This window comes from Chelonoidis abingdonii, chromosome 3 (genome assembly GCF_003597395.2).
Source record: "Chelonoidis abingdonii isolate Lonesome George chromosome 3, CheloAbing_2.0, whole genome shotgun sequence".
Taxonomy (NCBI): domain Eukaryota; kingdom Metazoa; phylum Chordata; order Testudines; family Testudinidae; genus Chelonoidis; species Chelonoidis abingdonii.
In genome coordinates, this window is record NC_133771.1 from 68,650,213 (window position 1) to 68,672,201 (window position 21,989).

A 21,989-nucleotide genomic window follows, 5' to 3' on the forward strand; every position below is an offset into this window, starting at 1 on the left:
CACAGAAGTTGGTCCAATAAAAGATAGTACCTCACCCGCCTTGCCTCTCTAATATCCAGGGACCAACATGGCTACAACACTGCAAACATAAAATCGCAACTGACATATTCAGGCACAACTCCCTTCTGCCTATTTTGGAGTGATGCCTATTTTGACCCAGGGCTGAGTTTGGCCAATTGTTTCTCATCAGGAAGACCCTTAATCCTTGACAGCAGCAAGTGCTTGGTGTGAAAGTCTAAGATACTTTGTAGTAGATTCCTATCAGTCATCTCTCCCCTTATATTATTAGTATTTATTATTAGTATTATCATAGCACTAGGGCTTCTGCCCTAGTCATGGCCCAGGATCCCACACTGCTAGGTGCTATAAAGTTCATCTCCTCCTCTCCCAACATCATCCATTTAAAAAAATACTAATTTGCTCTCCAAAAGTGAATCTGAGCTCTTCTGCGAATTGCTGTGAGCCCAAAATGATCTCCAGTGCTTCACCCTTCTACTAAAATAGAAGCTCAATAAACTGGCAGGCACACGCTGAACATTTTTACTGACCCAATTTGTTCTCTTCTCTGGAAGGTCAGGTCATAAATACAGCACTTGTAGGAAACAAAATGCAAAGTGGTCACTGAAATTACTATACCATGTGCAATACAATTAAATGCTTTCTTTTTCAGGTGGAAGGGTTTAGTATGCAATTCATAAAAGAATCACCATTCAGACAGTGTGCAGGTTTTCTTTTCATGTTCTACGTCGATAAGCTGTAGTATATATTAGTACATGAATCAAGTTAAACAGTGAACCTTCAAGGTTGTATACCAGTCATAACATGCACAGAATTTAGGTTTAATTCTATAACTCTAGGGCTAGGACTGAGACACCTAGTTCTTACAAGCTTGAAAGGTCTGTAAGAACAGAAACCCCTTTTTGTGTGCATGGTAACCATTCTTTAAATCCTTTAACAAATTGATTTTGTCACTGCAGACAAACCATTATTCCAAAGCTTACCTGTTACGTCCAGAATCTCTAAATCCTTTGGCAAATGGATTCCTATCAATCTTCAATCGAGTGATCTGTAAAGATAATAAAATAAAGCGATGCCAAAACTTCTACCAATTCAGTTTAAGTGACATGCATAGCAAATATACCCACCAAACCTGAGCTATCATTGGAATTTTCCATTTTAATTCTGTTTAAGAATTATAAAAAATCAAGTGGATCTTTCTTCCCATTTGCAGGTTAAATGTGTTTTTCTTTTTAACATAATAAATTAAGACCTAATCCCACAATCGTTCTCTGCATACATCCCCCAAGGAAGTCAATGAGTGTTTATTTTACACCCAGGCGGTTGGGATTCTTGAAAGAAGTTGTCCGGAAAACACTGCTTCTTCAACTAAGACAGTGCATTGCCTCTTTGTCTGTGACAAAGTTACATAAGATATATACAGGCAGAGAAGGAGATGTTGAATGAGAAAGATTTCTGTTAAGCGGCTATGATCACATGAACATACTATAAACACACGAAAATAAAATACTTGTAATTTCTTTAAATCAACAAAATAGTTACCAAATAATGGTAGCCTATCGCTCAGATGACTCTCCCCCTTTAAATTTATATTGCATCATTAAATCATTTTGCTTTCTACTTTCTGAAGAAAGTAGGCCATTAATAAGCACAAATTTTATATTTATATATACAAACATATACACAAACCAAAACATAATTGTGCTAAACTATTTAGAATGAATATAATGTTACTATATTAAATATGATGTCATTGTGTGTTATACTTAGACAAAGTGACTAGTGCAGAAGACTAGGAGTCGGGCAACCTGGGTTTTAATTTTGTCTCTGCCCCTCACTGTGTGAATTTGAATAGGTTGTTTATGGGCCAAACCTGCTCCTTTAAATGTTAATGAAAGTTATTAATTACTAAATTAAAAACTAACTTCCCCTTTTACAACCTGGGGACATTAATACTTGACTAATATTGGAAAGTGTTTTGAAATCAGTGAGTGATAAGCACCTATGGGATTTTCAGATGTGCCTATGTACCTATCTGCATTTTTAGGCAGAATATCTTTAAAAATCTGGCCTTCAGGCTATGTCTACACTACAGCCTATGTCAGCAAAATGTATGTCCCTCAGGGATGTGAATATTCCACCTCTCCGACTGACATAAGTTCCACCAACATAAGCATTAGTGTGCACAGTGCTATGTTGGTGGGAGAGTGTCTCCTGTTGGAACAGAGCATCTTAAACAGACATGCTGCAGCAGTGCAGTGGCGCCACTACAATGCAGCACTGTACGTGTAGACATGGCCTTAGTCTCTTTGGCCAAGATTCTCATAGGTATTTAGGCACCCAACTCCCATGGGAACTGTATCTCAATCCCTCTCTGTAAAACAGAGAGAGAAATTCTTATGCCCTGTCTATTTAAATTGCAAGAATTTCAGGTCAAGAACCATCCCTTACTATATACAATGCCTTGCACACCAGTACTCCTGTCTCAGCTGTGGCATCTACATGCTACAGTAATATAAAAAGCTATTAAATATTTAGAGTATTAGACAAATGCCTTATTACAAAGTAGTGAAATAAAAGTTTATCTTTTTCTTCTCTTGTACTTGTCTAATGTATTCTATAAAGCCAGTAAACCATTAACAAGAAAGCCAAAGTTACCTGTTGATTCTGGTATGCTGTTACAGTAGTGAAAACAGTTTCAGGAAAGGAGAATGCTTTGACGCCTTCTCCTGAAGGAATGGGCTTGACTGGAGACAGATCATCACCACAGTCTTTACGAATGACATGGACGCGAGGCTGGTATTTGTGCATAGAATGAAGGATAATCTATACAAATGAAAACAAAGAAAAGGTAACATTTATTACAAAGGATGCCCCGCTATTTCAATGCTGGTAGCATTTTGGAAAAAAATTATGGCATGTGTTGCTTATCATGCAATCTCCTGGAAATTAAGTTTTCTATAACGTATAATGGGTCTCATTACAGTAATCTATCACTATATACTTACAACATTGCCATTCCTAAGCATTCAAAATTCACGAGTGAGGAACTCAAAAAATGAGTGGTGAAATGCTGGCCTCACTGAAGTCAATGGGAATTTTGCCATAGACTTCAGTGGGGATGGACTTCACCATATGAGATTTTAAAAAAATATCAGTTTGCTTTCTGGATTTTGAAACTTTAAGAAAATATTGAAAATGCTTCAAGTACGGTGGTGGTGGATTTGGTTGGTAGTGTTTTTGTGACCATAAGGGCTAGAAACATAATTTGTTGGGATTTTATTTCAAATGAAAGCTGAGATTCTCATGACTCCTAGAGCAGTGGCTTTAAGAAAACCACCAAATGTCACAATTGCAAATGTTAGGAGCTGTGTATTTACATATGTAAACAGATACAAGGAGCATTTCTTATGCGGAAATAATAAATACACTCACCACAATATAGACGTGTCAATTTAGGAAAAAGAACAATTTCCTTTACTAAGGATTTAGGCCCCGATCCGATAAAAATCTTATGAACATCAGTGCCTCAAATTAAAGACATCCATAATCATTTGTAGGATTGCGGTGGTATTTCTACATTCTGAAGGAGGCTTAAAACACAGAAGATCTGTCCTGTTTAATTCTATTACATTAAAGATAAACATCATTTTAATAAAGATTTTTTTAAAAAAAAAATCAGAAGCTTGGCAACTTTTGGAAGGTCTAATCAATAAATAAATCACCGGTCCCATAGCTACTGGCTTGCAGAAGCTTTAATCAAGATTCAAGAGCAGCCTTTTTTAAATTTCCTGCTTCTTTAGCAGCCACGGAGTGCTTATACAATCAGGCATCACAACATGGAGCCTTTAACTTCACCCAGCCTGAATAATGCCAAATACCATGAAACCTCATTTATCCAAATGAAATGGGGGACATTACATTAGCTTGGATAAACACGGGCTGACTAGGCAGAGTACTTTTTAATACATTTAGTCCTGGCTAGGGAACATGATCCTGTTTTGAATAAGCAAAGTTTCTGGATAATCAAGGTTTTCATTATATTGCAACTGGGCTTTTTGACAATGACATCAGAAGAGCTCCAATAAATGACTTCAGGCAGTCCCTTATGGATAGGGCCCTACCAAATTCTTGGCCATGAAAAACGCAACACAGACCATGAAATCTGGTCTTTTATGTGCTTTTACCCTATACTATAAAGATTTCACAGGGGGAGACCAGTGTTTCTCAGATTGGGTATCCTGCCCAAAAGGAAGTTGCAGTGGGGTCACAAGGTTATTTTAGGAGGGTTCAGGGGTGAAAGTAACTTAAAGGACTTGCTGGTACTCCAGAGTCCTGCAGAGGGGGAGGGACTTCAACTGGAAGAGGCGTGGCCTCTATCAGAAGAGGTAGAGCCTTTAAATCCCAGAGCTTTTAAATCAGGATTTAAAGGGCTCAGGGATGCAGCTAAAGCTAGGAGCCAGGCCCTTTAAATCACCCCCGGAGCTACCAGCTGCAGAGGCAGCTAGGAGCCCTGGAGTTTGGGTAGGGGTGAAAGTAATTGACATTTCTTACCCATATGGTCCAATCACAAGCAACCCACCTCTCCTACGTACTTCATGGATCCCTCCCATTGCATGACATAGGTAGAGAAAATAAAGCTACTGTTACTACTACCAGTACTGTCTGTAATAAAACTTTACTACTGGAATAAGCCTGAAAAAGGGAAAACTCACTGTCACATTTTTCTCCGTGTCTTCTCTCCTCCTCCAGCCAGGCTGCGGACACTAGGCTCCGTGCTTTCTCCTGGCTGGCACTGAGCAGCAGCTGAGGGCTGTGCCTCTAGCTTGCAGCAGGGAGAACTGGCTGGAGGGAGAGAAGCCTGCCTCCTGCCATAAGAATCAGTTTAAAACTCATCTGTTCCGTGTGTGGCCAGTAACTTTCAAGAGGATCTGCAAGCAGTTTGGACATCACAACCATGACCTCTGCGGGGAGGGAAAGGATAGATTTGAACTTGAAACGGTTCCTGATTTTGATTGTGTTTTTTGTGTATTGGAGATCCTCCATGTCACGGCAGAAAAGAACTGCCCTGCCATGGTCACACACATCCCCGTCCCACTCAACAACCTGGAGTGAAATTAACAAGATGCAGAAACGTCTTCTAACCTGGAGTCTGAACTGTACAGGAACAGCTCAGTTACACGTGTTCTTATGCAGGCAGCAGCAGGCAGGCATCCTCAGCCAGTGTCCCGCTACTGCAAGCTAGAGCCTAGGGAGAACCCTGCTGGGGTGGGGAGCAATGCAGAGCCTTGTCTGCGCCTGGCTGGAGGAGGAGGAGGGACGAGACGAGAAACCATGTGACAGTGAGTTTTCCCCCTTCCACCCTGCTTTAATTAGCTCTGGATTTAAGCTGTTGAGGAGCCAAATGCTTGTATATGTTGTGTATATTAGATTGGAGGATCCGCTCATCCTGGGGCAGACAAGGACTGGTCAAACACACCCTCCCATCCCGCAGGCGCTACTGGAGTGAAATTAACAAGAAACCAGGAAACTCACTCCTAACCAAGGGTTGAACCCTATGAGCAATTGAGTTTAAACTATCTTATGCCAGGGGAGGCCTCCCTCCCTCAGCGTCTTCTTTTTCTTACCAGTCCTCCGTACTAGGAACATACCCACTTACTTTCACCTCTAGGAGGGTTGTAGTATTGCCACCTTACTTCTGTGCTGCTTCAAGCTTGGCAGCTAAGAGCAGTTGACGTTGGCCGGGCACACAGCTCTGAAGGCAGTGCGCCCCATCGCAAGCACAGAAATAAGTGTGCAATACCATACCATGCACCCTTACTGTCGCTTGCTCTTTCAGAGCTGAAGAGTTGGAGAGTGGCAGCTGCTGCTGAGTGGCCGGATCTGCAGAGCAACAGCGAGAAGTAAGGGTGGCAATACCATACCATGCCATCCTTCTTCTGGGCTGTGGCTGGCAGCGGCTCTGCTTTCAGAGCTGGGCTCCTGGCAGCACTCTGAAGGCAGTACCGGCACGAACCGCAGTGCAGAATAAGGGTCGCTGTACACAACTCCGCTCTATACAATACTTTGTGAACCACTCTCCGCCCTCCGCCCCAACTCCTTCTTGGATCAGGATCCCTAAAATTACAACACCGTGAAATTTCAGCTTTAAACAGCTGAAATCAAGAAATTTACGATTTAAAAAATCCTATGACCATGAAATTGACCAAAATGGACAGTGAATTTGGTAGGGCCCTACCTATGGTTATTCTAATTCAAGGTGATTTTCCCAGCTTCTATAGTCTCGCATAGATTAAAAAGCTATATACTGGCTCTGATGAACTGAGTGTTTAAATATCTCTTCCAACAATCTTTCCAGAGTTTTTCTGTTGGAAAAAATTCTATAAAAGAAGAATTAGCAAGTGACTAACAGCAAAAGTCTGACCTTGCATTCCGTGCACACCCTAAATACCTGATGATGTAGGACAGTAATGGGTGCATTAAGAATGCAGTATCAAGTTAAACTATACATTAAAGCCCCAGTTGCCCATTGCCCTACACTGTGCCTAGTCATTTACATCAGTATAATTGAATATAAATTGTTTTTCTACTATTCTGATTACACAGAAGTTTACACACACACACACGCACGCACACACACACACCGCCTTTGCACTGGGTTAAATGACTACACAAGGTGCAAGGCAATGGTGAAGTGGGCCCAAGACACTGCCAATTTAATAAGCAAATAACTAAGTCACACCTCTCCCTGAAAATGAGTTACCCTCTATTGTTCTTAGTAATGCCATCCCGGATTGATTACAGAAAAAAAGCTCTATGTTTTCAGTTTTCTTCCTCTGTGCATTTAATAGCACTGAGTAGACTGGCTCTACGCCATTGTCCCTGGAGAATCAGTCAGTTTCTCCTGTTTGTGTGGGTCTTTTAAAAAGCAGGAAACATGCAAACCACAAAAATGGCCAAGGAATTGACATTACCTTGAACTTAATTTTTTAAGTTGGCTGCATCCCTTTAAAAATTCATTACATAGCATGGCCCAGTCAACGACACCTGTCTCAGATGATTCCATTCTTTATTTAAGATAATTAAACTCAAATTGACAAGCAGATCAGTACAGTATTTGGGTTTAACACAAAATTGATTCGTTTTCTTTAGATCCAGGCCATGGGCCACCCTGTGAATGGGAGTAAGGAAGACCAAGGCAGGCATGCCGTTTCTGTGACTTGAAGAGTCCCATCCTCCCTCCCAGACTGCTCCAGGGACAATGCAACAACCCAAACTGCAATTGCAAACTGACAGTCCAGCTCTTAGAAAGCAAGTTGGCTTTCCACATACTTTAATTGTACTTCCAGAATAGCTTATCTTAAATATTAATATCGCATTGTTAGGATTTTTTAAATAACGACTATGTTAATATTTTGTTCATACTCTCTTCCCTTTTGTTCCCCCTTAGGCTCATTGTTCTTGGACTGATTACCCATGAAGATTTTCAGCTTCTTGACCATCCTACGTAAACAAATATTTCAATGGAACCATGAGAAGAGGCACAGCAGATCAGTGTACCATGGCATCATTTCTCTAGGGGTGCTATCATTTCTTGCAGCATTTAAGTTTTCATTTTAAATTACTTAAGTATCTTCCCGTATAGTGGTGAAGACCTTGTTCTTACTGTGGAAGACACAAAGAACAAAACAACAGCACCAAAGAACAAACCTTGGCCCTATCAATGGCTGCAGCTGGCCCTAAACACAAGGGAAGCCACTGTTACTGCTTCATGGGCATGCACGCCGTGCAGAAGGCCCTTGCTGCAACTCCTGTTTTCCATACAAAGTTGCAGTGCTGGGCAACAACTGATGGACGCACAGCCACAAATGACATTTTTTGTAGCAGGGACTTTCTTTTTAAGACGTTTATGGAATGTCTGCCACAATGGAGCCCAAAGACAGGAGCCTTATCCATAACCAAAAAACAATCAATAATACCAGCACAACATGGGTCCTTGCCGCCTTGCCCTGCAGCCTAGCAGCACAAGGACTACAGCCACTTTTCTCCTAGCTGCCAGGTTCCTTTTCCCACATCTCAAAAACCAAGCCAACCAAACAAACAAAAATCCTTTTTGACTCTTTGTGCAAAGCTCATTTATTCAGGCTTTGGAGGTGGGGAGAAACACTTGGGGCTACGATGTGTGAACTGCCCCTATCACCTTCACAAAACCTAGCAATGCAAATTTAAATGTCAACATTTTCAACTTTTCACTGCAGGTCATTTTAACAAAAAATCTACAGCTACTCCGAACTTGTGAAGGTGGGCAGAGCAATGGCCTGCCTCCACCTGCAATCTGACCCCTGCATTACAGAGGGGAGAAAATAGACAAGTTTAATTCAATGTAAATACCACAGGTGAGACTCTATATCAAACTAGGGGTTAAAACAAGTTACTCAAAAGTAGTTAGTGGAAGAATGTCAAAAATATTGAATTTTTTTCCATTGAAATCTTGACAGAAAGGGTGTGAAAATTTCAACCAGTTCTAATCAAAGAGGATCGATCTTACCTGGGACCCTCTATTCCAGAGACTGCAGGGGAGAGGGGCTAGTATAAGAAAGAGGAAGTATATATGTGTGATGAGTGAAGCGTGTTTGTCTATCTGTGTGAGTCATAAAATGAAGATTTCCTTTTCATCATCATAAAATCTCTAATTGATGATACTGATGTCTCTGCAAAGGACGGCATTATAACCCAGTCTCTCAGTGGAGATTACTGCCCAGTATAATTTAAGATGCGTTACCTTTTCAAAGCAGTCTGCAACAAATTAACTGGGTGACTCCCATTAAGTCCACAAGCATCACATTGAAAATGTATCTTTATAAATTTCACCTGACCCTCCAGTTGTTCCACATGCAAATGGATTCTATGTGCAAAACTACTTCAAGATCTGGTCCATGTGTCTGTTTATACAATATTACTATAAAAGTGGGAAGACAAGGACTCCCAATCAAAATGCTGATGACAACATTAGCACACTGGAGTGTTTATAGGAAGTGTTCAAACGGAAAGTGAGTGGCCCTAAAATATAAAGAAATGTAGCCATGTTCAGTTCTAAACAAAGGACTAAAATTGGGGCAGGCACTGTCACTGTCGTTCTGTACAAGGCCCTGACCTCGCTGGCCATTACCCACTTCCACAACATAAATGTTTACTAATAATATTAACGTCCTCAGTTCACATATGTAGCCCCAACTCACATGAATGTGAGTTACACATACAGTTTGAGGATAATAGGACACCTGGGTTAGTATTTTAACATGCCTTTTAAAAATGTGTAACGTTAACTTTAAAGTATTTTTACCTATTTACTTAGTGTCATTGATTAGTTGCAACAGCAAGCAGCTTTGTGAAATGTGACTGACCCTGCTGCCAGTGCCAGTAAGTTAGTCTACACTGTACATTAAGGGCCCCAACTCGTCTCACACTACTGTCATTCCATGAAGGTCAATGGAAATACGTTGCTGAAGGATCAGAATCAAGCCCCAGAACACTAGTGGAGAAACTTGTGTGTAAACTGGCCATACTTAGGTGTTTGAAAAGAGCAAAATCAAGAGGGTGTCAAAATGGAGAACTGGACACATAAAATATGTTCAGAGGCAAAGGCTGAGGGCTAAATTCTGTCTCCCCTTACATGATCTCAAGAGGTGAGTGAGGACCAGCACTGTAGAAGCCAAGTGGCTTATATTCATTACAAAATGTGCAATTATTCCTTTTCCATTATTGCTGGAGGCCCCCAGAGGCTGCACAGCCATTTCAATTCTGCATTTCATGCTACTCAAAAAGAAAAAATGGACCCACTGAGATAGACACGTCTCTGCTTTCTGTTTTTGCCTTTTCTGATAACAGTGAGTGTTTGCAGTTTCCCAGATTTTAGAAATATAAATTTTGCAATCAACCTTCTATTGTCTTTAAAAAAAAACAACAAACATTACATTTCAATTTTTTTTTGTTTTGGGAGTGGTGGGATGTTGTAGTTCTGAATCAGTTCAATGCGTCTTGAATCTCTTTAGAAGAATACTACTTGGCTAGCTTCCAAACTGAAACTTTAATAAATAAAGAGTACTCCAGTAATTTTAAATTTCTCTTCACCATGAATAAGAATGCACTACATACACTGTGGATTTCATCTCAGGGGGAAGCAAGCCTGAAATGTGGCCTTGCACAATATAGTATAATATATACTTGCACTATATTGTGCAAGGCCAATATAGTATATAGCATACAATACAGTAATTTAGTTCTTTGTCCATCTTCAAGATTAAATCTTGAGCCCCAGTCCTGCAACCGATAGCACATGGGCAAACTGCTGTTGTGTCCATGTGTAGCCTCACTGAAGTCAATGGTTATAACAATCTGCCTGAACGGTTGCCTATGTCTACACTTGGAGGTAGGGATGTGATTCCCAGCTCACTTACACATACTCTCTATAGCTCTCATGTAACTAGCTTGCTAAAAACTATAGTGTAGCAATGGTAACATGGGGCAGCGGTGAGGGGTGGCATTGGCTAACTGCCTTGAGTACAAACCGGTCTGGACCTCATGAGTACTAGGTCAGGCTGCCGCTCATTTATGCACAGGCTACCAATGCTATACTACTATTTTTAGCACACAGTGCAAGTATGTCTACACGAGCTAGGAATCACACTACTAACTGCAACTGTAGACATAGCCTATCAGTTGTAGAACTGGAGTCTTCCAGAACTACAGCTCTCTTCACTTTTTAAGCACTTCAATAAAATGTTGGTGCTACCCATTCACATTAATTGCAGATAGACAAGTAATCCCACTGGAACCCATGGAACTTCTCATGCTGAGTAACATTTATTCATTCCAGGATTGCAGAATCAGACCCCTGGATCATAATTCCACAGATAAAGAGTGTAAATATTGGGGGGAGGTGTTAAATCCGAAATAGAAATACTGTTAATTCAAAACCTTTTATGGGCATATCTACAGTGAAACAGCAATCTAACTCCTGCAACATCTGATGATAACATTCTATGACTCTTTCTTGCAACCGAGTGGGAAAAAATAGTTGTTCATACTTATGTAACATAAACAAAGGATAGGCAAAGAACTGAAAAAAGAGTGCAGAGTTAAAGAACAGGGCTTAAAAGAGCAGAGTTATTGGACCAGATTTATCCCTAGCACAAATCCTTTATTTAATAGGTTATGAATTGGCCCCATCACTTTACTACCCCCTCCCATGTAGAGACATTCAGTGTGGGCTGTTCTAGCCCACCTGGAACCCTGATTTCACTGCTCCCGTACCCAGCCTGGCTGGATTACAGCTAGCTCAGTAAACCCACCCAAGCTGCAGTCACACCCTATGACTGCAGTACAGACATACCCTACAGACACATATTTTCTTTAGGGAAAATGGAGGTGCTTGTAGAATTTACAACTGGGACCAGGTTCTCGCACTGTTCTGCAAGCAGCGGTCCCATTGACTTCAATGGGAAATGTGCACAGAAGAAAAATGCTGATAGCTATATATAGCATATTTGCATATAGTGCTAGGGGTATTCCATTTTATTCCTTTTCGTGACTGAGGAATCATCCTATTTAATAAGTCTGGCTATTTTAAAGTAAATGGAATCCACATCCGGTCTCTGACTTGTCACTCAGGTTCTTAAAACTCCAGACACTTTGAGTTCAATGTTCCCTTTGAAAGAAAGCCAACATTTGCTATTTATTACTGGATTTGTCAAAAATAAAGACTTCATCCTGTCTAAAAACAATTCTTGTTTTTTAATTATTTCCTAAGGTGTCAAGTACAACTATTTTAGGGATTGTTGGAAAGACGCTGGCTTACATCTGTCACGTTTCAACAGTTTTCAAGAGAAAAGGAAATATGAATATAAACACATTTTGTCACATTAGATAATGTCATAACTAAACAATTCAGAGCTTGCAAACAGAACACTCATACTGCAGCAGTCTGCCAGCTTTTTCAAAAATAATGAGCCTCAGCTGTGAAAGGGTCTTGCTTCATAAGGTATGTAATAAATCATTATCAGAGTGAACCCAGCTCCCATGTTGTTCATTTTGGAGTGCAATTATTAACACCTCATGGGATTTCACACAAATGTTTAGGTTAAAAAAAACAGTTAAATGTATTTTTATTCACATAAACTTATTACATATTACTAATATTTATTCTCACTACTTGTGAGTTTAAGCACATTTTTTTGATAAAAACTGAAATTGCAAGATTGATAGATATGGTGATAAAATATACAAGCAATTCTGTACTTTTACTTTAGTTAATTCAGTCTTGCACAATTCTTCTTACCCAGGGGTCTTATACTTTTGAGGGGCAAATAAACTAGCACCCATTTTTAAAAAAGCATCAATTAATTATCAAAGTAAAAGAATGAGCAGCTTTTGTACGTGTGATGGTCAATTTTTATGAAGCTTTGCAAGGCTGAGGTCATTCTTGTCAACAGGAAGATACATGTCATAAAATCTTTACGTGATGACCGATGTGCTAGTTTGTCATATTGTAAGACATGGAATACTCACATGCCCTTGATCGTCCAGCTCATTGTTTGTAAGTTTCAGCTTGTCAAAGCTGATCACTTGCCTCATCCAAGTCTCCCCTGAGGCGGGTGAATCAGGGTGAATATAAACACGAGGAGGTACTGGTGAATCAGCATTCCCAGCCACCATCCACTTCGAACTATGGTAAACATACCTATGAAAAGAAGCCCAACATCTGTCATAATGAAATTGGAAATAATTCATCAGACTGATTTATATTGATATAGCAGGACTTTGTATGTACAGCACCTGTCAATCTCCAAATGTTGAGGGACAATAATTACAATGAATCTAGTCACAATATCCCAAAGTGATCATTTTTACAACAGAAAAAAAAAAGAGGGAAAAAACCACTTAAAAGAAGTCTATAAAAATAGCTAGGAAATTCAACTGAGATTTGAGAGATAAAGGGAAAGTAATCAATATAAACAAAGTCACAGCATTTTGGGAAGCCTTTTCTCTCACCACTGTCAAGATTACCTTAATAGCTGCACTAACAAACACAGTAGTCTTCTTTGCTGCAAATAACATGTTTAATTTTAAAAAAAGAACAGGAGTATTTGTGGCACCTTAGAGTGCTCCTGTTCTTTTTGCGGATACAGACTAACACGACTGCTACTCTGAACCCATGTTTAATTTACTTTCATTTCAACTTTCAATTTTAGTTGCTGCAAACAGCTGAGTTACAAAATATTAGCAAAAGTATCCACAATAGACAGGACCAAATTCTGCTCCCATTAAAGCCAGTTGCTGTTTTTCTACTGACCACCAGTTAGGCTGGATTAAATCCACTGATCTCAATGGCATCACTCTGGATGGGATCCAGTGTAACAGAGCAAAATCTGGCCCTTAATTTATACAATGACATAAACAATTCTTTACATGACTCACTTAGCATGTTGTTTCTAACATGAAACAGTCCACACAATAAAACTATTCCAGATACAACACATCTTGTGACAATGAAAGAGAGAATGAAATTAAAATGAGAGGATTTCTGTGAGAACCATATTGATCTTCTTGACAGTACCACAGAAATACCTAAATAAAAAACCCACATCCTATCATGTTTCTTTTTATTAAAAAAAATAAACAAAGTCATTCTGTAGTAAAAGTATCATATCCTTCAGTAAAAAATATCTTAGTCTGAATTCAGCTATTTTGCAGGACAATTTAAAAAAATACTAATTAAAAACTGTGCAAATGAATATGTCTGATAGGCATGCACGCTTCAGAAAAAAGAAAAATGTTCCTAGCAAAAAAAATAAGCAGATTAATTTAATTTTAAGAAATGTCTTTCAACACTTTCACCAGGTCTGTCTCTCTGTACGGTTCTCCTCTTTAAGAGAAAAAAGAATATGCAACATTATCAATAGTGGAAACAAAATTATTCATTACAAGTATGTATGGATGTAAATCATAGCAAGCCATCAATTATGAAATGATATGTACTTTCTTGTGATTCCTTCTTGTGGAGAAATATCCTCTACCTAAATCATACAGTTTGTTATTTGTTTTAGTATTTTTATCTGATTTATTATTCTTTTTAATTTGTGAATAAATTAGATTTAATATTTTCTTTACTTATTTTAAAGTGTGAACATTACAAATTGTACTTCATTAAATTTATTTAAAATATTTTAAAACAATACCTAACTTTTCAGATAAGGTTTAATTTTGCTAATCTTAAATATAAATTATCCTCAGCTGACACCATTTCAGTTAAGGTTTAATGATTTAATTCAAGGGGAGCAGGATTGGGCCCAGTGGACAACTGTTATAGTATCTCTTTGCTGTTCAGATGTTCAGGGCAGGCTGTTTGTAAAGTATCAAGCACAGTAATGGGACTAAAATAATAATCAGTATAAAAGAATACATCCACGGCATAAGAGCCTTGCTTATAGAAAAGTGAAATCAGGTAAAAGTAACCAGAAGATAAAATATACATAATTCTAAATTCTTAACAAAAATATGTGCATGCCAACCATGAAAATACTGCATTTTATATATGATAACATGAGCTGAACTTGGTTTTTTTGGAAAATTAATAGTCAGCAGTGCAGACAGCAAGGACTATAATAATACATATATATTTAAAATGAAAGAGACACATTCATTGTTATAACTACTAATATTTAATATTAATTTCCTCATTTGAATATCAGAATTTTTAACTCTATTCAAATCCTGACATAAAGATCGCTGTTTGTAAAGATCAGAAACTACATACTCACAGTACTATGTAAATTTACATTTCTGTTATGACCAGTTAACAAAGTCTTAATTTGGATCCAAATCAGCATAAAGATTTTCTATTTTAATTGAACTGCTCTAGTTCAGAGAAAACCTGTTTCGGTTTGTTATGACGTAATCCAAAAACAAAAACAAAAAAACCCCACCAGACGACCACTATCTGAATTGTTCTTGGTGTTTATATTGTCACCTTGCTGAAAATTTCTCTGTAAACAAAATTAAAATTGCCAGAAATGTGCCCGTGAAAGGAGGAAATTACAGTTAACCATTTTAGTTACACAAGAAATGTAGTTCAGACTCAGTGTTAGTATGGTGAGAAAAAAAGTATTCCTTGAGAGTAAGTCTGTTCAGCTTGACCTTCTTTCCCTATGTTAAAGTTTCATAGTTCTACAATTAAACCTTTGGCAAATAGATTTACTGAATTGTTCTAACAATGGGTTGAAATAACCAAAATGATAATATGTAAGGCTCCAATCCTGCTCCCACTGAACCACTTGGTAAAAATCTGCTCTTGACTTTAATGGCAAATAAGGTCAGGCCCTTGATTCGTAAAGTTTCTAAATGTGCTAATAGTAACGATTGTGGGCCTAAACCTGCAAACATTTCATCGGACTAGTAGTCCAATAGGCACAGGACTACTTGCTTAGCCCAGGACTGCCCTGGTATGAGTTCACATAAATGTGACCCTTCTTTGAAGTGTTAAAGAAATAATTAGCATAACTGGTCATTCATTAATAAACATATTCTTTAAAATACGAAGTTTCATAGACAGTAATACCATTAATTCATTCAAATCAAAATCACTAAAGATACCTACCTGTTATCCCTTTTTAATCTGAATCCATAACACAAGGAGCAGCATTTATCATAAATCCTTTTGAACCATAATTCAAGAACATTTAAATGCTTTACATTTTAATGTAGTGTCACTACAATATACAATTTTAATATTTTTTCATTGATAGGAAATAACTAGAAAGTGACACAAAGTGGATGCATGTAGCTGTGGACTAGGAACAAAATACATTAAAAATTTCTCTTTGCTGGGGCTAAATTGCATTTTGTAAAAGCAAAACAACTGACTGCTTAGCTATCGAACATAAGCCCAATGTAGAAAGCACTTCAATAAAAACTGCCGTTGTTCTTGCATACTTGTCACAACAACTTATTTTTATGCATTGAGATGAAAATAGAAATTTGGAGGAGCCTTAAACTCTAGCTTCTGTTAATATATAGTTGATTAATATTCTCTGCCAAAAACCGTATCTGTACGGTTTGCATCACAAGCTTTGTGTTTTACAGTTGCTGTACCTGTATCTTTTGTTGTCCACTGGTACAATGTCCATGGCAATGTAATATTGCTGATGTGGGTCTAAACCTGAGATCTTCACTCTCATTGCAGGGAACATCCGCCTGAACACAGAAAAAATGAGGTCCTTTTAATATGAAACGGATTTGGGAACAGTTGAACAGCAAAGTAACCAGTTTGTGAGTACCCCCCTCCCTAATACAGAGAAGTCTGTAAGAGTCTTTTTTGATCATTATGGCCACATAGCCACAAAATGGTCCATTTGATAAGTCACAACAGATTTTTAAAGTGCATTTTTGCTGAACAATGTTTTGTGATCCTTTTAGAGAGTACAAATCTCACCATTTCATTTCAACTTTATTGTTAAATAGTAAGTCATTTTGTTTTAAGACTTTATTTCACTACATATGCCTTTACAACCTGCTAGACAGTTACTAGACATATACTACATGAGAGGTGCAAGTAACAGCTCTTATCAAGCAAGATCACAACCTGCAGAAATTTAAATTGTCAGATGAGTACTGATGGCAGCAAAGGGTGTGTCACTTCTATATCAGCAAATTATACCATTAAAGACATGGTGATAGAAATATAAAACAAGGCTGCAATTATAAAACTCAATGTGCCATGACAGAACCAAACAATATGTTCCTTATCCGGAAGGGACTTACGGTTTGCAACATACTAAAGGTGATACTCATGAGTTGTTCTATGTTTGAAAGGTATCATAAAACATCTTTATTGAAAGCAGAAACCAAAGTACAAAGTATGTTTATAAATATGTTCATAATTTAGATCATTTGGTGTCCAAAAGTGGAATAGTTAACCAATGTGGGGATTTTAGATTTAAAAAAATCATGTTTCAATTCAGTGTGTGTTTGACACTTGCCTTTTAGATGAAAAGTTCTTCCTGAAGGGCAAAAATAAGAAACTTTATAATGACTAGTTGATTGCATATTAATAAAAGATTTTTTTCTTATTGCATAAATCCAAATACCATCCAAATTAAATTCCGTGTTTTCTGTTGTTCTCAACAATTAGCAAAATTAAAATTGTAGAAGGAAAAATGTATGTTATTTCTATAATTTCTAAATAAACAGCAGGGTGAAACTGTCTTGGCTAACTGGCTCTTACTGTTATTTCAGTGCACCTGTAAGATAAAAAAGGAAAATCTTTGACTGGACCCTCAAGACAAATGTTGCTTTGTGCTAGTTAAGACTGCATTTCAATCATTAATAAAGCCTCCCTGAAAATGGAGAAGGTAGCATATGGATTCAATCAAATATGTTTTTATAATTTCTAATAAGTTCAGATATTTTTATACTAGCCAGGTTTTTGCCATGTGTATCCATTGGAAAGGGAGGAAAGTTTATTTTAGAAGAATACAACATTCATAGACTTCTTCCTAATGAACAAGAAACCTAAAACTCCACATGCTCCTGTGCCCATCTAAAATTATTGTGCTCAACATAGCACATAAATCAATTTGCTTTATCCACTTTGATGTATTTGTAGATTTCAGACTGTGCTTGTCATCTGTATAGTTATTATAAATTAGCTGTCCAAAACAGCATAAAAAATCTGGCTTCTGCAGCATCAGATTTTGTATTTGATTAACATGAATGAACAAAGTGATATTATGAGACAATATGTTTATCCACCTGAAGGAGAGCATAGCATAAATCAGAGGGCAGTTAGGATATCCTGTCTCATTTGTACTCAGTCTGATCTTCCTTTATCAATAGACTTCGGAATTAATTTTAGCCACATTAACCTCCTTACAAACGCCGGCTTTCCCTAGTTCCAAGAAACAATAGGGGTACCAAGAAAAAGAAAAATGTGCCTGTCCTGCAACTGTAAATTGGACCAGAGACTAGAAATTAACAAGCCAATGTAATACAATTCATTTGATGTATTTATGAGTGTAGGGTGGAAATGACTAACAAATTACTGCGTTTTTTCGGGGACCCCTACACTAAAGCGCTGCCTGCGGGAAAATGGGCATCAGCTCTTCAGTTTTCCCATCGCGATTTGATTGTGATGTGGTAGTGCCGTCTAATTTCGATTACTCCTAAGCAACTTCTCCCTCCGCGGTACTGCTGCGCCCACCCAGAGGTGCGGAACCTGGGTGCTGGCTTTCTGCGTCTCTCCTGAGCGGTGCAGCAGAACAGCCCGCCGCAGAAGGGTACTTTTGCCCTAGTGCATTTGCCCCAGAAGGAGGAACTGGATAAGTGCGCGCCGCGCCTTTTTTACCTTCCTGCCTTGGTGATGATCATCTCGGTGCCGATCTCATGGAAGCGCTTCCACAGCTCGGCTCCCTGCAGATCTACCCGTGGCGCTTGCGGGGTTGGCGGAGGGGAACCGGCCCTAGACCCCTTGGGGGAGCCGCCGGGCGACACTGGCGGGGACCCTCCTAGGAAACTCTCCTCGCAGCTGCCTGGAATGAGAGCTGGGAGGAAGGGAAGCAGAAGGGAGTGTCAGGCAGAGAGCAGCAGGGCCCGGGATCTCGGCAGCTCCCAGGGACTTCGGAACCCCTCGCTCTTCCATGGAGTGAGAAGAGCCCAGGGAAGGGCTGCTGGGTCCAGCCCTTGCCCCCAAAACAACAGAGAAAGAGCAAGTCAAAAGTCTCCCCACACCACCCACCGCAGGGAGGGGCGAGGCAGCGAGAGGCCTGGAGCATCGCCCGGGCCTCCGCAGCGCGCCCGCACTCTCCAGGCCCAGCGCGCGTCCCTCCCCGCGTTTACACACAGCGCGGTCATAGCTCGCTGGCCCAGCGCAGAGCTACGCGGCCTGTGCAAGTGCGTAACGCGGCTGTCCCAGCGCGGGGTGAAAATCAGCCGCGATCACATGCGGAACTTGGCCCTGGAGTTCAAAACTGATAACAGACGCCGGAGTGCGGTCTTTTAAATAGCAACTGTACCCCCATCTCAGGAAGGGCTCTCCGCGGATAGGCAGCACAGCGTCAGGCCTAAGCACCGGTATGGAGCAAACCCCTGGCACCGAGGAGAACAAATCGGGCTGATTGTTTTCTTGGTGCTGCTGGGGCAGAGCGAGCCAGGCCATATGCGCTGCTGCTTGCGGGAAATGAATTAGCGTCGCGACGTTAACTGCAGATTTCCTTGTACATTTGATTTCAGCTCTGCAAAGTTTGCCCTTCTCTGGCATATTAATGCACTGTTGTTGTTTTTTAACTGACACGAATCCCCGTTGCTCCTCGCTCGGCTCTTTCACGTCTAGTATTAGGGCTAGGGTGGTGGTGGCCTGAAATGCAGTTGTCAAAAATAGCAGGGAAAGGAACTTTTAAGTGAACACGGTCGCCTCGCACCATACCCTTGGTTTCCCCGAATGCCTGGAGAAGGTTTATTAACACATCTCCGCTCTGACAGATATTTTACTACTAGCTCATTGGCTGGAGCGATTTTTGCGCCACGATGTTAAAGAAAAACAATAATCAGGGGAGGGGAAGAAAGTGTTGGATCCGGAGCCCAGCCGGGTTCAAAGGGGAGGAGGAGAGAGGAAAGAAACTTGAAAAGCTGTCAGAAGAGTGAGAGGGCGAGGCCAGGAGTGAGTGACCCGGCGCACGAGGGTTTACACCGAGCACAGATGAGCCGCGCCGGGGTTCAGCTCTGGGACAGAATCGGCCCCCGCCCCTTCTCAGAGTGCCCGAGGAAGTTCCAGCGTGGGGGCCAGCGGCTGCTTTGACAGCTTGCGCGGGGTGGGCAGGTTTGTCCTGGCCCCGCTGCAGCGCCCAGCGCTGTGGGATGGGAGCGGGGAGGAGACTCACCGGCCGGTCCCCGGACGTCGCAGCTCAGCTCCAGCTCGCCGCAGCTCCTGACAGGCGCTGAAGCTGCCCCAGCGTGGGGCTGCAACAGGGCGCTTTCGGCGCCCTTGCTGGAGTCCTTTTCGCAGCCGCTGCCGGCTTCTTCTGCTGCCGCCGCTGGCTCCTCCTCGCCGCCCAGCTTACGCCGCTTCGGCTGCTTGTGCTGCTTCTCGGCTCCGATGAGCGCCTCCACCGAGAAGGCGTGAGCCTTGAGACTCATCGCGGTGCCGGGCGAGGGTCGCCGCTTCTCGGCCATGCCCGGCGCGCACACCTCCCCGCCCTAGACCCCGCTCATAGACACGCAACGGGCCCCTGCAGCGCCGGGCCTGAGCGGCGTCTTGCGCCCTGCAGCTCTCCCGATCCCCCAGGCGAGGGGCGCGGGGGTCTGCTCGCCCTCCTTGTGCAATGCCAGGGATCAGCCAAGTTTGTCTAAACTAGTCCCGTTTGCAGAGGCTCTGTTCCTCCCCCTCCTCCTCCTCCGAGCTCTGCCTCGTCTGACGGGCCAGGCAGGACTGACATGGGGAACAAACGCTCTGCGGACACAAATTAGGGCTTGTAATTGAAATTTGTTGCCTTGATCTGTCAGCACTTCCAAGCAGGAGACCGGTGGGAAAGAACTCGCTCATTAGTGTCAATAAAGTGACTGGGGCTGGGCGGAGCCAGGGGGATCGTGTCAATCAAACCATGTGCGGGCCAATCAGAAATTGGGGATTATCTCGAGCCCGGTCCTTCTTCCTTACAAGGTTATAAAAGTGCAGGGTGTGGGGAACCCAACGTGTGGCTCTGTGACTCCAGAATTCACCCCCTTAGCTCCCCCTCCGGGCGTGTCAATCACAGCTCGGCCCCGCCTTCCCGCGTGAAAGGTGCTAGCCTCTTTCACTTGATCGTGGCAGAAGCATAGCCCAGAACTCAACAGATAAAAATAGGTTCGTGCGTCTCTCCCGTTACACTCCCGTCAAATTAACTCTGGGTAAAGTGCATTCATTAAAAACAGGGAAACGTTGCTTTTCCCAAGCTTGCAAAGTTTTCTCCTGGGAACACAGGCAAGCCTCAGAGGGGACTCAGATTTGCATACCTGCAGAATAAGAGTATGGAACTACATCCAGGCTTATTAGCGTGGCAGAGTTTTTTGTTCTTTTACCTTTCCGGTCAGAAGCTTTTAGGTCTATGGTTGGGGCTGTACCTGAGTTAGACTTGAGACTCCCCTCAGGGAATCTCATTTGATATGTACAAAGGCGTCCAGCGGATTTAAGTGCCCGTTGCATTCCCTTTCTATTATAGTTCTTCGGGGCAGCAATCGGGTTTAAAAAATAAATAACATAAATAACGATTATGAATTATTGCTGCTCTGAAAATTGATTGTCTTATTCTACAGCGAGGAAGGATGGTACTTAGAAATTCACTGAATTGTTATTAAAACGGGGGCCAGCGTGAATTTAAGCACAAACCCTCGAAGCCCCCGTTACAATAATCGATTGTAAACTGAAGCTAAAAAGAAAAAAGGAAATTCAGCGAAGCCTTGTCTGAGCACTGACATATCCGGCCGCAGTAACTTTAATAATAATCATATTCAGGTGCGGACGAGGAAAGGGATCGTTTTGTCTTTTTTCCCATGAACAAAATATCAAACGCTACAGAGCTGAAGTCAGTTTTATTATGCTCTTTGCTTTCCTTTAGAACACAGCGTTACAGCGCGTTTCCACTGTCATGTCAAAGTGATTCATATCATTAATTAGAAGAAACACATATCTTACATAATGAATGTTAAGGTTTTATATAAGAGCGATCACGTATTTAGGGCACTGTTTTAAACAATTGTATCCATGTTCTGTAATGACCACATTAACGTTCTGCCTCATGTATGTTCTTAGAGCAATATATTGTTTGAACTACTGAGTAGCAAATCTCATAGCTTCTAAAGGTCCAGATAACAGGATTTTACACACCACTAAAATGTAAATCCATCTGTAACCTCAGTAACGAGCGGTCTGAACCCCCGGAATT

General features: G+C 40.9%; 1 protein-coding gene across 1 annotated transcript in view; it reads right to left on the bottom strand.

Annotated features, from left to right (window-relative positions):
* TBX18 (T-box transcription factor 18) overlaps positions 1 to 20,294 on the bottom strand; it is a 29,183-nt gene extending 8,889 nt beyond the window's left edge. Inside the window, exons 1-6 of the mRNA XM_032805247.2 lie at positions 19,950 to 20,294; positions 18,419 to 18,602; positions 16,168 to 16,269; positions 12,586 to 12,757; positions 2,677 to 2,844; positions 1,002 to 1,066 (exon numbers count right to left, since the gene is read on the bottom strand). Of these exons, the coding sequence (XP_032661138.1) occupies positions 1,002 to 1,066; positions 2,677 to 2,844; positions 12,586 to 12,757; positions 16,168 to 16,269; positions 18,419 to 18,602; positions 19,950 to 20,241 (983 nt within the window). The 5' untranslated portion in view covers positions 20,242 to 20,294. The remainder of the gene's footprint in view (positions 1 to 1,001; positions 1,067 to 2,676; positions 2,845 to 12,585; positions 12,758 to 16,167; positions 16,270 to 18,418; positions 18,603 to 19,949) is intronic.
* Between the last annotated feature and the right edge of the window lie 1,695 nt (positions 20,295 to 21,989).